The 12,876-nt window shown below is 42.6% G+C and overlaps 1 protein-coding gene across 2 annotated transcripts in view; it reads left to right on the top strand.

The window, feature by feature from the left end:
- The window catches only part of LOC119180029 (protein kinase C, brain isozyme), a 208,735-nt gene that overhangs the window by 151,124 nt on the left and 44,735 nt on the right, over nucleotides 1-12,876 (top strand). For both annotated transcript variants that reach the window (XM_037431162.2, XM_037431161.2), the window contains exons 6-10: nucleotides 1,805-1,961; nucleotides 3,884-4,175; nucleotides 5,547-6,077; nucleotides 6,755-6,943; nucleotides 10,070-10,210. In XM_037431162.2, coding sequence (XP_037287059.2) covers nucleotides 1,805-1,961; nucleotides 3,884-4,175; nucleotides 5,547-6,077; nucleotides 6,755-6,943; nucleotides 10,070-10,210 — 1,310 coding nt within the window. The remainder of the gene's footprint in view (nucleotides 1-1,804; nucleotides 1,962-3,883; nucleotides 4,176-5,546; nucleotides 6,078-6,754; nucleotides 6,944-10,069; nucleotides 10,211-12,876) is intronic.

The following is a 12,876-nucleotide window of genomic DNA, read 5'->3' as shown; positions in this document are numbered from 1 at the left end:
TCTCTCAACCATCTCCTAGGTGGGAACCCAGCCCGGTAACCTGCAGGAAGTGAATAAAGTTGTTTACTCACTTCTGCCTGTTTATGCGGGATGGTTTGTAAACGCTGGCTTAGACGCAGTAGAGTACATGAGCACAATGAGTGCGTGAATGCGTAGAAGCGTTCCACGGTAATCGTCTGCTCACTGCGCTGACCAGGGAGACACGGAACGCATGCGCAACCCTGGCACATTAGCCCCGCATTTCGTAGAATTTCATGGAAAAAAATGAAAGAAAAACGCACGCAATTTTTTATTGCGTCTTATTATTTATTTCATGTTTTATTCATCTTTTAAAGCAACAAATACATAAACCATGCAGGTCGTGTTAAATAATTTTTGCCATGTCACGTGGTATACTGTTGATAACGTCAGAGCAGACTCGTCTACGTAGAGGACCAATGTCACTGCATTGCCGTGTACGTAGGGCCATTTCTACGTCTACGTCATGCCCTCATTCTCTGCACCTGCGCCGGCAGAGGGGAGAGGGAGCAGCCTTCATCTTGAAATTTGACCCATTTCCGCGGCGCCTAGCATTCTAAAGTTTGGAAGACATGATCATGAACGCCTCGTCCACGCATTGCGCTTGTCAGTTCAAAATTGTCAAACTTGGTGAGTGGCCCTTTAAGCTTTTGGCACTGAGTGTACACATAATAATGGATAGACAGTTACTTCTTGCAAGCATCGACATGTGTGGATGACTGACTGGTTGGCACACGGTCTCGTGCATATGGGCATCTGTTTTAAATTTTGCTTTTTCTTTGCCACTGTAAGGTCTTTCATGTAGATCTTTTGTTGCGCTAATAAATTGTTCTTGTGCTCGAGTTTTATATTTTTGCATTCCTGCCTTTCACACACGCCGTAGCAGCTTCATGTCTACGCTGCCTTTTTAGACGACGCAGGTTAAGGTCAGGGCCAAGGCAACGACAATCCAGCGAAGGCTGCATTTGAAACAGTTGTGTACTGAGGCGTACCTGCAAGTAACCAATCCTAAGTTGTCAAAATTATTTCCAAGTCCCCCACAATAGAATGCGTCATTTTCACAATGCGTTGTTCTTGGGCCATCTGACTCGTCTACTTTTTAATGCCTGCATTGTTTGTTCCTTCCAAATGAAATCTGCAGAATACAGCAGGTGTTCTGAAAACAAGTTTTGCTGGACATCGCAGTTAACTAACGGCCCCTATCTTTCGCACATTCATTGCTGCACTAACTAGCCATGGCAGATTTCACATTCGCTTTGGTTGCTGTGACCTTGCACAGCTTCGCTTATCCGAAAGTTTCAAGTCGCATCAACTTACATGTGGTGATTTTTCTTCAAGTTTAATTCTTTTCCATATATATGCCACAATTAATATACCTCAGCAATCAGCTACGAGTAATGCCTCTGATATCATTCTCAGCACCAATGTCTGTTCGTTTGATTAGGTCATACTGAACAAGCAGACGACCCGTCGGTCAATTGCCCCTTTCTCGTTTCCCAAGCACAAATGTGTGACACCATTTAGCCTCGATGACAGAGAAGGCGCCTGCGCCTTTTTGTTACTCTAACCGGTGCCTTCGCACCCAGTTTGTTTGTGCGGTGACATGGCGGCCATACTTTGTATTTCTGGGTCAAGAACAGGGAATCCGTGTCTCTAAATCTTTTCTCACGACTCATTTCAGATAAGGCACCTGTCGTACCAAGTAGCTTATACGTGCAAATATTGCGGCATCGTTCATATCGCACGTGCTCTGTTCGAGTACTCAGAGCTCTCCTGTTTTGCGCAGTACGGCAGGCACGCAACCTGATTCCAATGGACCCCAACGGCCTGTCCGATCCTTACGTGAAGCTCAAACTGATCCCCGACATGGGGGATTCGGCCAAGCGGAAGACCAAGACCATCAAGGCCTGCCTCAACCCCGAGTGGAACGAGACACTGATCTTGTGAGCTGTTTCATGAATGCGTAGTTGCAAGCATTCGTGTCATAATTGAGCTTATGCAGCCTAATCCGCACATATATTATTCAGAGTGAGAGAAAAACAAATGTAATTAGTTTGCAATAGTGTAGAATTCCATATAAACTTTTGTACACCAAGTCGATAGTTTGGCGCTATCCCGCTTCGCCGGAAAAAACCTTACGCTTGTGTGAACAAAATGAACAAGGCTGCTGTGTGGGAGCTCAAACGTCTTTTGAAGAATATATTTTACTTTGGCCTGCGCTGAGTTGTCTTCATCCAAGCTTTTGTACAATTTGCTGTATCTTTGGTGCGAATTTCGGCTTGATGGTGGCTTCGGGGCATTACCTTAAAATTACGCTATAAAGGGGGTTTAGTGGTAATACAGGGGATTTCTTTTTGTAGTTATGTGTTATTTTGTGGTATGTAGTTTAGGGCACAGGTTACGTGTGGAGCCCTGTTATACTGAAGGCAGCGTAAACCGCGCTTCAGAAAAACGTCATACCGTAGCATTGTGTACTCTTTGATTGCCAAAAAACCTCATGTTTGCCATGGGTGGAATTTCGGCTGTGTTCTTCACTATCGTTGTAAACGCTCACTTTAGGACTTGTAGGCTGCGGCAATGTCCTATTTCTCGGAAGACAGTAGATTCTTGTGTTTCAAGACAATCGCACTTTCACGGCAACAAAACGAGTGCAGAATAAAACGACAGCCCACAGCGGGCCGAGTACAGGCGGCGAGTGGTTGAGGGGGAGAGTATGCAATGGCAAGCGATAGTTTCTACTCGCTCGTACTCATACTGCTCCTGCTCCTGAACGCACGGGGAAAAGCCACTTTCTCGGGGTGTTTCACACTGCCCATCTATGATGTGTTTCAAACCTTCGGGTTCATTGTATACATGCAGGTTTTCCCTTTGATGTTAAGACATTGCAGTGTATTAAAATAGTTATGTATAAGGAATAATTTGGTGCATAAGAATACAATGCCATAAATTTTCACTTTATTAAGTACAATGCGAGTACGAAGATCTCCTTAGCGTGGCCTGCATGAACTGATGCCGTTTTGTTCAGCATTCTGTATTATATTGAGTCTATCAAATAGTCTCTAATTTTATATGCCTGGCATACTTTACAGAAAAGGATACTGTTAGGTAATGTTTGCGCTTGTGCACTTTTCAGTTCTTGCTGTTGACAAGCACTTCTGAAACATCATAATGTCAATTAAAGACATTGCACGAATATTGAGGTGTGGTACGCTTCTAGCGAAGGTTTGCTTTTAGCAGCTTTCACAGCTTTCCTCCTCTGCGCCTGTTATGCTCAGATTCCTTGCGAGATTTCGAGCCTTTTGTCCCTGTACAGGGCATGCGATGGCAGTTTGTGGGTTTTTTTTTGTCATTGAAAATTATTTTTAAATCCTCTGAGCATGTTCAAGTTCAATTCGGGACAGGAGTGTCTTGGTGTCGGGAGCAAATAATCGCCGTTTGCTATGTTAAAAAATATCGCATGATCGCCATTTTCTATGCTAAAAATATCGCCAGAGATAGCCTTTAAACATTCTCAATATTTTTTTTGTTCTACCTCTGCATTCTTTTTTGCTTTGTGTTCAACAAATCATGCTTTTAGCTGAACCATGAAGATCCCCACATATTTGGTTGTGATTGAAGCAGATCCTCTTAATGGCCTAGTGTGTTAGGCACGCTTGGAATTGTAAGCAGCCACATAGTCCCATTCACAACACAATTCATGGCCCCTCCTAGTGTCTAATTCGCAAATTTTCTCTTGTGTAATGCACGTTTTTGTAAATGGGCTTGCTTGTTTGTAATACATTACATATAGTTCCCAGTTCGACATGAGCATTTTCCTTCAGTTTGGTAGCAGCAATGCGCAATTCTCAATTTCGCTTGACTACAGTGACCTGAAACCCATCGACAAAGACCGGCGACTACTGATCGAGCTTTGGGACTGGGACCGAACGTCTCGCAACGACTTCATGGGCTCTCTATCATTTGGCATCTCGGAGATTCTCAAGTCACCCGCTGAAGGCTGGTTCAAGCTGTTGACGGCCGAAGAAGGCGAGTTCTACAACGTACCCGTGCCCCCCGAGAACCCGGCGCTTGCACCAGGGACAACGCATCATACGACGAGGCCGCGGCCCACACCACAAGCATCGTCGGACCTCATACCACACAACATGGGCAAGCAGGTGAGAATGTGAAGTGTTTGAATACACTTCATCTCTGTGCCGGATGATTTACTAAACTAAAGGATGGAAATCGGAGTGGGCGTACCTAGTGCACCAGCGCAGCTTGGGTTTAGTGCTTGGATAAGTGTGGTAGTGTGCTATCATGTCGGAAACATGGCCTAAATAGCTTTTGTTGCTAAACGATTACACATTAATATACATTAAGTTAGAATTACTTTATATGCTCTGTTTAGGTAGCACTTACCATAAACAGTGCAGTTACTGTATACACTGATGCAAAGTAGCAGTGACTCTACATTGATGTTGTATTACTGTATTTACTCGCATAATCCTCGCACCTTTTTTGGCACAAAATCGATGCAAAGGGGGTAGGTGCGAGAATTACTCGGGAAAAACTTTCTACGAAAATGTACAGAGCGAAAAAGAAAGTGAAGTGGCTGCAAATCAGGATTCTCACACCAGCAACTAACACCAAGTTTTGAGAAGTACTAATTAAAAGCCACCTAAACAATAAAAGCACAGGTTCAACACAAGGTAAGATTTATTTGAGACACAAAAAGTGCTAGCAAATAGTCGAGAATTAGAATACCATACACAAAGCTTGTGGGCGTTGCGGGCGTAGCGGTAGCATTGGTCGTTCAACAGAAGCCCTCGAAAGGTAAGCGTAGGACGTCAGTATTGGGCTGATGGCTGAAGAAATAAAGTTTACCATCAATTCCAGTTTTAGGCACACTGCAGGCCCAACGCGTCTTGGTGGCTTTCAGTTGCTGTCACCAGTAGCGAACACAAAACTTGTAGACTTCAAAAGGCCTTCTGGCGGCCCTGTTGCCGTTGTTTAGGGCATGATCCATCACTTTCAACTTAAAAGCAGCCGTGTAGCTTCAGTATTGCTCCATAACGTGACAAGATTACTGACACAACGTATAAAACACGCCGCAACGTGCACTTGCCACTTTGGCTTGGCTTGGATTGAATCTCCATGCAATAATAGTATGCTTGATGCTTAAGAGATGGCGCCAGATGGCATGTGCTATCATCATCAGTGGTTGTAACGAGCAGACATTATTTCGGCAGTTTTCGGGGGTGCAATAGTTACTCGAGGAAAAAGAGAACTCGTATTTTTGTTGGGCGATTTGGGGTGTGCGAGAATTATGCGAATGCGAAGATTACGCGAGTAAATACGGTATATGTATGTAAACTAATCATATTGAATGCAATGAATCAGATTCAATGAAGGTATAGATAATCTGGTGTGTAAAGTGACCTTACAACAACAATGCTCATTTGTGTTCGTGGGTTGTGATCTGGCATGTTTCTTAAGGAGAAAGACCCAAGGTTAATGTCTTAAACTGGGCATTTCTTCCCACGCAGGATGTGATCCGAGCATCCGATTTCAACTTCCTTCTCGTCCTGGGCAAAGGCAGCTTTGGCAAAGTACTACTAGCCGAGCGGCGTGGCACTGACGAACTGTACGCTGTGAAGGTCCTCAAAAAAGACGTCATCATCCAGGATGACGACGTCGAGTGCGCCATGGTGGAAAAGCGGGTGTTGGCGCTGGCGTCCAAGCCCCCTTTCCTAGTGCAGCTGCACTCGTGCTTCCAGACAATGGAGCGCCTCTACTTCGTCATGGAGTACGTCAACGGTGGCGACCTCATGTTCCAGATCCAGCAGTGCGGAAAGTTCAAGGAGCCCGTGGCTGTCTTCTATGCGGCCGAAATCGCTGTTGGTCTATTCTTCCTTCATGCACGCTCCATCGTGTACCGTGACTTGAAGCTGGACAATGTCCTGCTGGACCAGGATGGACACATTAAGATTGCTGACTTCGGCATGTGCAAAGAAGGCATCCAGGGGGACAAGACCACAAAGACATTTTGTGGCACACCTGACTACATCGCCCCCGAGGTGGGTTGCCACAATACATCCATCTGATAAAAATTGTGCACATCTAAAACATGATTGGATGAAGTGATGAAGATAAGGGTTGTCTGTCACTTTGTCCAGTTTTCCATGTGAAGCGAAACTGTAACAGTCACCTGTAATAATATGCCCATACCTCCGAAGTGCCCCCAATCACCAAATTTTAGGCATAATGCTATTGAATGAATGAATTATTGAGTGCTTCCCTTCAAGATATATACTTCGATCGTATGGTGACAGTCTGCAGTACAAAAAAAATATAAGGATGCCAAAAAAGTGGCTATATTGATATGTCTGTAGTGTGGGGATCAATGCACAAACAGGGAGTTGCAAAAAACGGGACTCAATTTTTGTGCCACACAAAAAAAATAGGTTGTAGTTTATTGTAGTTGCTATCAACCACACACAATAAAAAAATTCCCATTGTAGTTTCATTGTGAAACATGGCACTTTGCCTCCTAGGAAAAGGCATATTTAGGTGGGGTCATATAACATGGAAATGTGATGAAATTGCAGTGAGGACTTTTAAATGGCTGGTAGTGGCTTTAGTTGACAGTAGTGTGTTTGCACTGTCCTTGTGACTTTGTATTCCATGCTAATTCATCAATCTTTCAGACGTCGCTAACTTGACATCAATTTTCATTCATGGATTTTGCATGCAGATCATCCTCTACCAGCCGTATGGGAAATCTGTTGACTGGTGGGCTTACGGGGTACTCCTATATGAGATGCTAGTGGGACAGCCACCCTTCGATGGCGAGGACGAGGAGGAACTGTTCGCCTCCATCACGGACCACAATGTGTCCTACCCGAAGGCTCTTTCCAAAGAAGCCAAAGAAGCCTGCAAAGGGGTTTGAACCATTTTTCACATTCGATCTCGGATTATTTTTTTTTGCCTGTCTTGACTTTCAACAAATCTTTCATGCCCTTCTCTAGCTTCGACTTTATAGCTTGTATTTGCAGCTTGCATTTGGTGCAAGTTTGTTGTATTGAGTCGTATCGATAATATTTACGCTAAGCTGGAGATTGTGTGGCCATCATGATATTGACTGCACAAGTTGAGGCATTGTCAATGGTACCATAGAACATGGAGGAACTAACCTACAATTGTTTGATACATTACTTGGGTATCTTGCTAGCTGTTTCGAAGACTGCAGTTATATCAGGAACTTGTTGCTATACGCAAGAACAAGCCGTGTTACTATGTTCTGTTCTCTATATCGTGCACAACATTCTAGACTTGCTAAATGCAATATTGTGCCTCGCTACTGCGACTATGCCTGTATTGCTGTATTGCAAAAGTTGTACAAGTTGTTTGTACAGCATTTATGTGCATTATTGATACAGACATACATGCAGGCATCTACACAAAGAGCATAAAAAGCTATATGAATGCCCTCTAGTGTAAACTCGGGGTCTCCACGGAGCTAGTAAAGTAAAATATAAGAAACCTTTTTCTGTATTCGCTTGAAGAAGGTTAGTGCCAACGCTATAACCACGCGCGTGTTGCAACTTGCAATATATGACTCTCTAGGCATGATGATTCTTGCTTTCACAGAAGGATGGACTGCCGACACTTGAACATGCCACTGCCTCTAATGAAGGGCTTTTCACACCTTAAGTACAACATGTGAACACTTTGTAAATAGTACCATGGCTATACTTCAAAGTTTTTTTCATAATGCGGTTGAACTGAGAATATATCAACAAATTTTAAGCTGCTTGGCGATAGCAGTTGCATGAACAATCCAATCCCAGTTTTTCTGTCGCCCGTCGGCACCGCCATGATGTTTCGTATAAACTTTCAAATAGTAACATTGGCCTGAGCAGCGTATGCTCTATGTGTGAAGAGAAGGGTGCGAGTGCAGCCAACAACGGGGATCAAGCGGACACAAATTGCGCAAGGAGGCTACTGTGAGGGTGTCTGCGTAGCTCTGGCGCACTCCACACTTTGCTCGAAGGGGCACGGGCGCATCAGCGCTTATATCGTCATAGTAATCAGAGATGGCTCATAGCTTGTTGGATTATCTTTTCGTTCAGTTTGTGATGAAGTTGTACGCAGCACAGAGGTTGTTTCGCTCATTGCAGCAGCCGCTGTTTCATTATGCCAGTATTTTGTTCACATACGCAAGGTTCGATTTTGAAAGAATTAGCTGCTAGCCTTACTTCGTATAATGCTCCTATTTGGTGCAATCAGATACGTTGCTTCACCCTTGCAGCTAAAGCGTAAATTTGAAGCACAAATAGTAATAACTCCAAATACAAAGTGTGCTGATTGGGAGTGGGCAAACATCACAAATTTTCAGTGGTGCCTCACAGCTCTCAGAAATGAGTTTAGTGGCTTGTTTTTCAAGGCCAGCCTGACGTCAAAAAAAGTTTGTGCTTATTCACTAGGATGTATTGCAGAAAGAACTAGAAGGCCAGAAAAAAATTAAAGAAGAATCAATCAATACAATCAATAGAAAACTTATATTTTGGCTGGTATGTTTTTGCTATAAAATGATGATTTATAGGTGACCTACAAGTAGGTCATAAGACAAATGGCATACCTTTCCAGTTAAAATGTCTCACAAAAGCTGCCAAGTGTTCGGATACAAACAGCCACGGCTGAAATTCTTAACATTATGAGGTATAGTTGTTTTTGCTGTTGGTAGGCAGTTTTAGTTTCTAAAATTTTTACTGTATGTGGGTGTGGTGTTACAAACCTTTTTCACGGCAGCCACTAAGGCTGATGACGTCTCGTTGCATGTAATCCAACCTCTATGCACTTCCACTGCATTCGAGATGCATAAGTCTTGTAAAAAATGAACTACAGCATGTTAATGATTATCTCAACAAGAAACCTTTGAATAACCAGTCTGTAAAGTATGTATGATCCTGCTGGAGTTTTACCCTAGTGGATCTTTTCAGTTCTGAGATGCAATAACAGATGTCACAAAAAGTATTTTTACTCCCGCATATTTCTTTCGTAACCTGTAATTGACTAATAGTAAGGTGTCAGAGGATAACTAAAATGTTTGTGCATAACCAATCTGTACCATTTATCGTGTAAAAAAAATGGAGTTGCGTCGTATCAATGCCACACATGAAAAGTCACAAAGAAGCTTTTGTGAATGTTGAGCAGAGAGTTTGTACTTCGTCCCTTCTATTTCATGAGTCCTGTTGCTAATGTCGCGTGGGTCGTGGTGTTAACAAAGGCAGCGACTGGCATATCCAAGATGAACCTGTTTATTTGGCCGAACTTGTGGCCACCAAATGGAAAGTTCAATTACAGCAATACACTCTGGCACTGATAGCGGCGAAGAGCGCCGCAGCCTTCAATTGAATTACAAGCTGTTTGTACTAATGAGCACTTATAAGTGTAATGGGGCGATAACCAAACATGAGAAAGAAGTGTCGCATTGCCAGATGACAATACTGACAGCTAGACATGCTGTGACTGTAAAATAGTTGTTCTGCTGAACCCGTAAAACCCATTCTATGAAATGTCTATTCATTGGCAACATCATAGCAGTCAACATTTATGCCACCATCAGGTAATTTTGTATAGTAATTCTAGGCGCATCATGCAGCTTTAGGATATATGTAACAAACTAGGTGCCACAATAAAACTATTATCGAAAATAAACATAACAGGTGCTTTTGAACAGAAGGCAGGATTGTATCAGTCAGGTTGTAATACGGCTTACAAACAAGAAACGCTTGGCAGGTATGAAAATGTTACTATTGCATACATGTCTCCGTGAAGCAAAATAAACAATTGTTTATTAGTTTTTTTACCTCCAATAAGATAACTGCACGAGTAAAATACATTGGCGAAGGCATAAATAGGTCCACAGCAAAATTATCGAACGTGCTTTCAGGTTGATTTAAGATAAATAACTTTGTTTTATTAGCAAATAAGGTTGACCACGCCAGTTTCTGTCATCATTCAGCAACTGTTCACGTCATAAAATGCCATTCTGCCTTGTATGCAGTTTTTGACAAAGAACCCGGCGCGGCGCCTGGGCTGTGGCTTGTCCGGCGAGGAAGATGTGCGGACACACCCTTTCTTCCGGCGCATTGATTGGGACAAGATTGAGAACCGTGAGGTGCAGCCACCATTCAAGCCCCGCATTGTAAGTACTGTCTGCATGCACCCACTTTGACCACTTCCTTCCCGCACAAAAACATCTTGGCCTGTACAGGTAGAGTGAGAGCACAAGTGACCGAATGTTGCTCCGTCATACACTTTACAGTTGCTCATGAAGACTGGGAATAAGCCACGCATTGTTGCATTGTATCGCACGTTATGGCTGCACAAAACAGCTAGTTAGCATGCAGATGTCTCAGAACAGCTGGAGTATAGTTAATAAAATGGCTGAAATCAAGCGCTAGATGTCTATGCAGACAAGGGGCTAACAGACAAGTCTTTCTGTTGAGACAAATGGGCGACTTTCTGCACTAAGAATACAGAGGAAAGTCTTAGTGGCTGAAAAAACAGAGTGTGTTTCCTACAAGGCTAAATCTTAATGCTTCTCATATCGAGTCACAGGTGCAGTTTGCACTCAAATAATGTTCGTGTTTTACGTGTAACTTGCACTCCATTCACACTATTTGTAAAAGTACAGCTCTAATCACACCTGTTTGAACAATGCAGTGCTTATGCCTGCTGAGAAGTTAATTTCTATGAACTAATATATTCTCTTTTCACAACACATGTGGGATTCATAGAAAGCTGTTTTAAACTGTGGCTATTTCTTGTCAACTTGAGAAACAAGCTGAAACGATGTGGTGACCAGGGTGCCCAGAGAAACTCTCAAAATGCAGTAAAGTGGCTGTGATCACCTGTCACTTAAATATACTTATAAAAAGTGCTTGGGATGCTTGTAGGTTCTTTCCGAGTGAAAGATACCATGCATGGCTCTCTTGTGATTTTTGTTGTTTTCACACAGCAAATTTGTATAAACCAAAAGTGCCATATGTATCAAGCACTCAAGAGCACATTTTTGCATGGGAGCACATATCGATGACACTAAAAATTAAGTATTCAGTGCCGCTGGCATTACTGCTGCACAGCTGCCACCCTGAAGACACACAATTTTTCTTTCAGCTGAAATGACCATTGTGGGGAAATATATTACCAGTGCACACTTTAGCCAATGTAGCCATGCGGCTCGAGCTGCAGTTAAGTTAGCAACCCTTAACTTTTTTGATAAGATAAAGATAACCTTTAATAAATGTTACACCATTTTATAATTCAAAGATATGTTATGTAATAATTCACAATTAATTTCTTTCAACAGGATAATTTGTGATGATAAAAGCTGCTCTTTGTATGGTCCAGAAGGGCCATACCGGCTACTCTGTATACTGTTTGTCGCATTCAAACAACCCTAGTGCGCAACATTTTCAGTGAAGTTTTCTTCCAAAAAGCAATTTGGAGGTGAAGCAATATTGACCCATTTCACATTACTGTGGCAGCTTGACATCAAAAATTCCTTGCACAGTGTGAGATTTGTGTGTGGTCGTAATGAAGCATGCCTGACAGCTTTGCAGATATGCTGTTTTTCATGGAGAATTTGTTCAGTTATCATAGTATACTTTGGGTATGTAACAGTTTATGGCATATTTTTGAGGTTCGGAACTTTTTTTTTCACTCACTAGGCTTAGTGGTTTAAGTGCACTAAGGATAAGACTAGCTGGTTGTGCATTTTGACTGCTTGCTGTATTTTGCTCTTCAATACCAGCAAGCACAGCCTTTGGCTCTAAGTGTGCTTTTAAATCTTTAATGTGTTGAACTAATATTCTTGGGGAAGGTCATGCAGTGCTGTCATCTCCTTGATCTTCTCTTCTCTCACGTTATATTGTCACCTGTTGTGGCTGTGTTGGTGCTTTTGCCTTTAGCGGCTTGTGGCTTACGGCTTCTCATCTGGGGCCATCACTTCTGGCCGTGTTTGTTGCTGTAGCAAAAATGCAACGTCGCGCCCTGTAGCATCGCTTATGCATCGCTGTTAAAGTGAAACTAGAATGTTACGTTGACATCACCAAGATGGCTTCCACACCGTGCTATCTTTATACCCATGTCAATCTTTACACATTTGTCGGTTCAGCTTTCTGTTTCACATACTATGAACCTTGTTAAAGCAGTTGAAGTGTTCATACTTTGCTCCTTGTCGTGATTGAGCTGTTATAGTTTATCTGATTTGGTGAAGATGGGATGGCATTTATTTTTTGTAAACTGCAGTCAACTCCAGCAAGTGGGGACCTTGCTGACGTCTTCTTAAGGTAACTATAGGAGGGCTTCTACTGCTAACTATTAAGTTAGCTGTAGAAGGATAAGCATCAAGGTGTATGGAGTTAATGAAGTGGCAGTTACACGAATGACACGTGCTCTAATATATTAATGACTGGAGTGTGAGATAGATGTATGATCTCGATACTACATACAGCTCTATCCTATGCTAATACATTGTGGTGTAAGCCAGGCTACAATTCACAATCCAAATTCATTCACAACTAAACTTCTCGATACTTAGTATAGTTGTGGTTGAAGAGCATGAGGAAAGACTCAAAGAAACACAGGACAAGAACTTACTTGCAACTACAGTCGAACCCCGCTACAACGAAACTGACAGGGCGCGGAAAAAATTTCGTTGAAGTGAGAATTTCGTTGTAGTGAAATTGAAAAAAATATAGCTGATCGGAGCTACCAAACAAAGAAATGTTTATTCTCAAAATTCAAAAAATGGCCTCTGCTTCCTATTCTTTCCCAGCAGTGTCAGGACGTGATTCTCACAGATGC

Source organism: Rhipicephalus microplus, chromosome 7 (genome assembly GCF_043290135.1).
Source record: "Rhipicephalus microplus isolate Deutch F79 chromosome 7, USDA_Rmic, whole genome shotgun sequence".
NCBI lineage: Eukaryota > Metazoa > Arthropoda > Arachnida > Ixodida > Ixodidae > Rhipicephalus > Rhipicephalus microplus.
The sequence above is the reverse complement of the archived record's forward strand: the minus strand, read 5'-3'. Positions and strand labels throughout refer to the sequence as shown.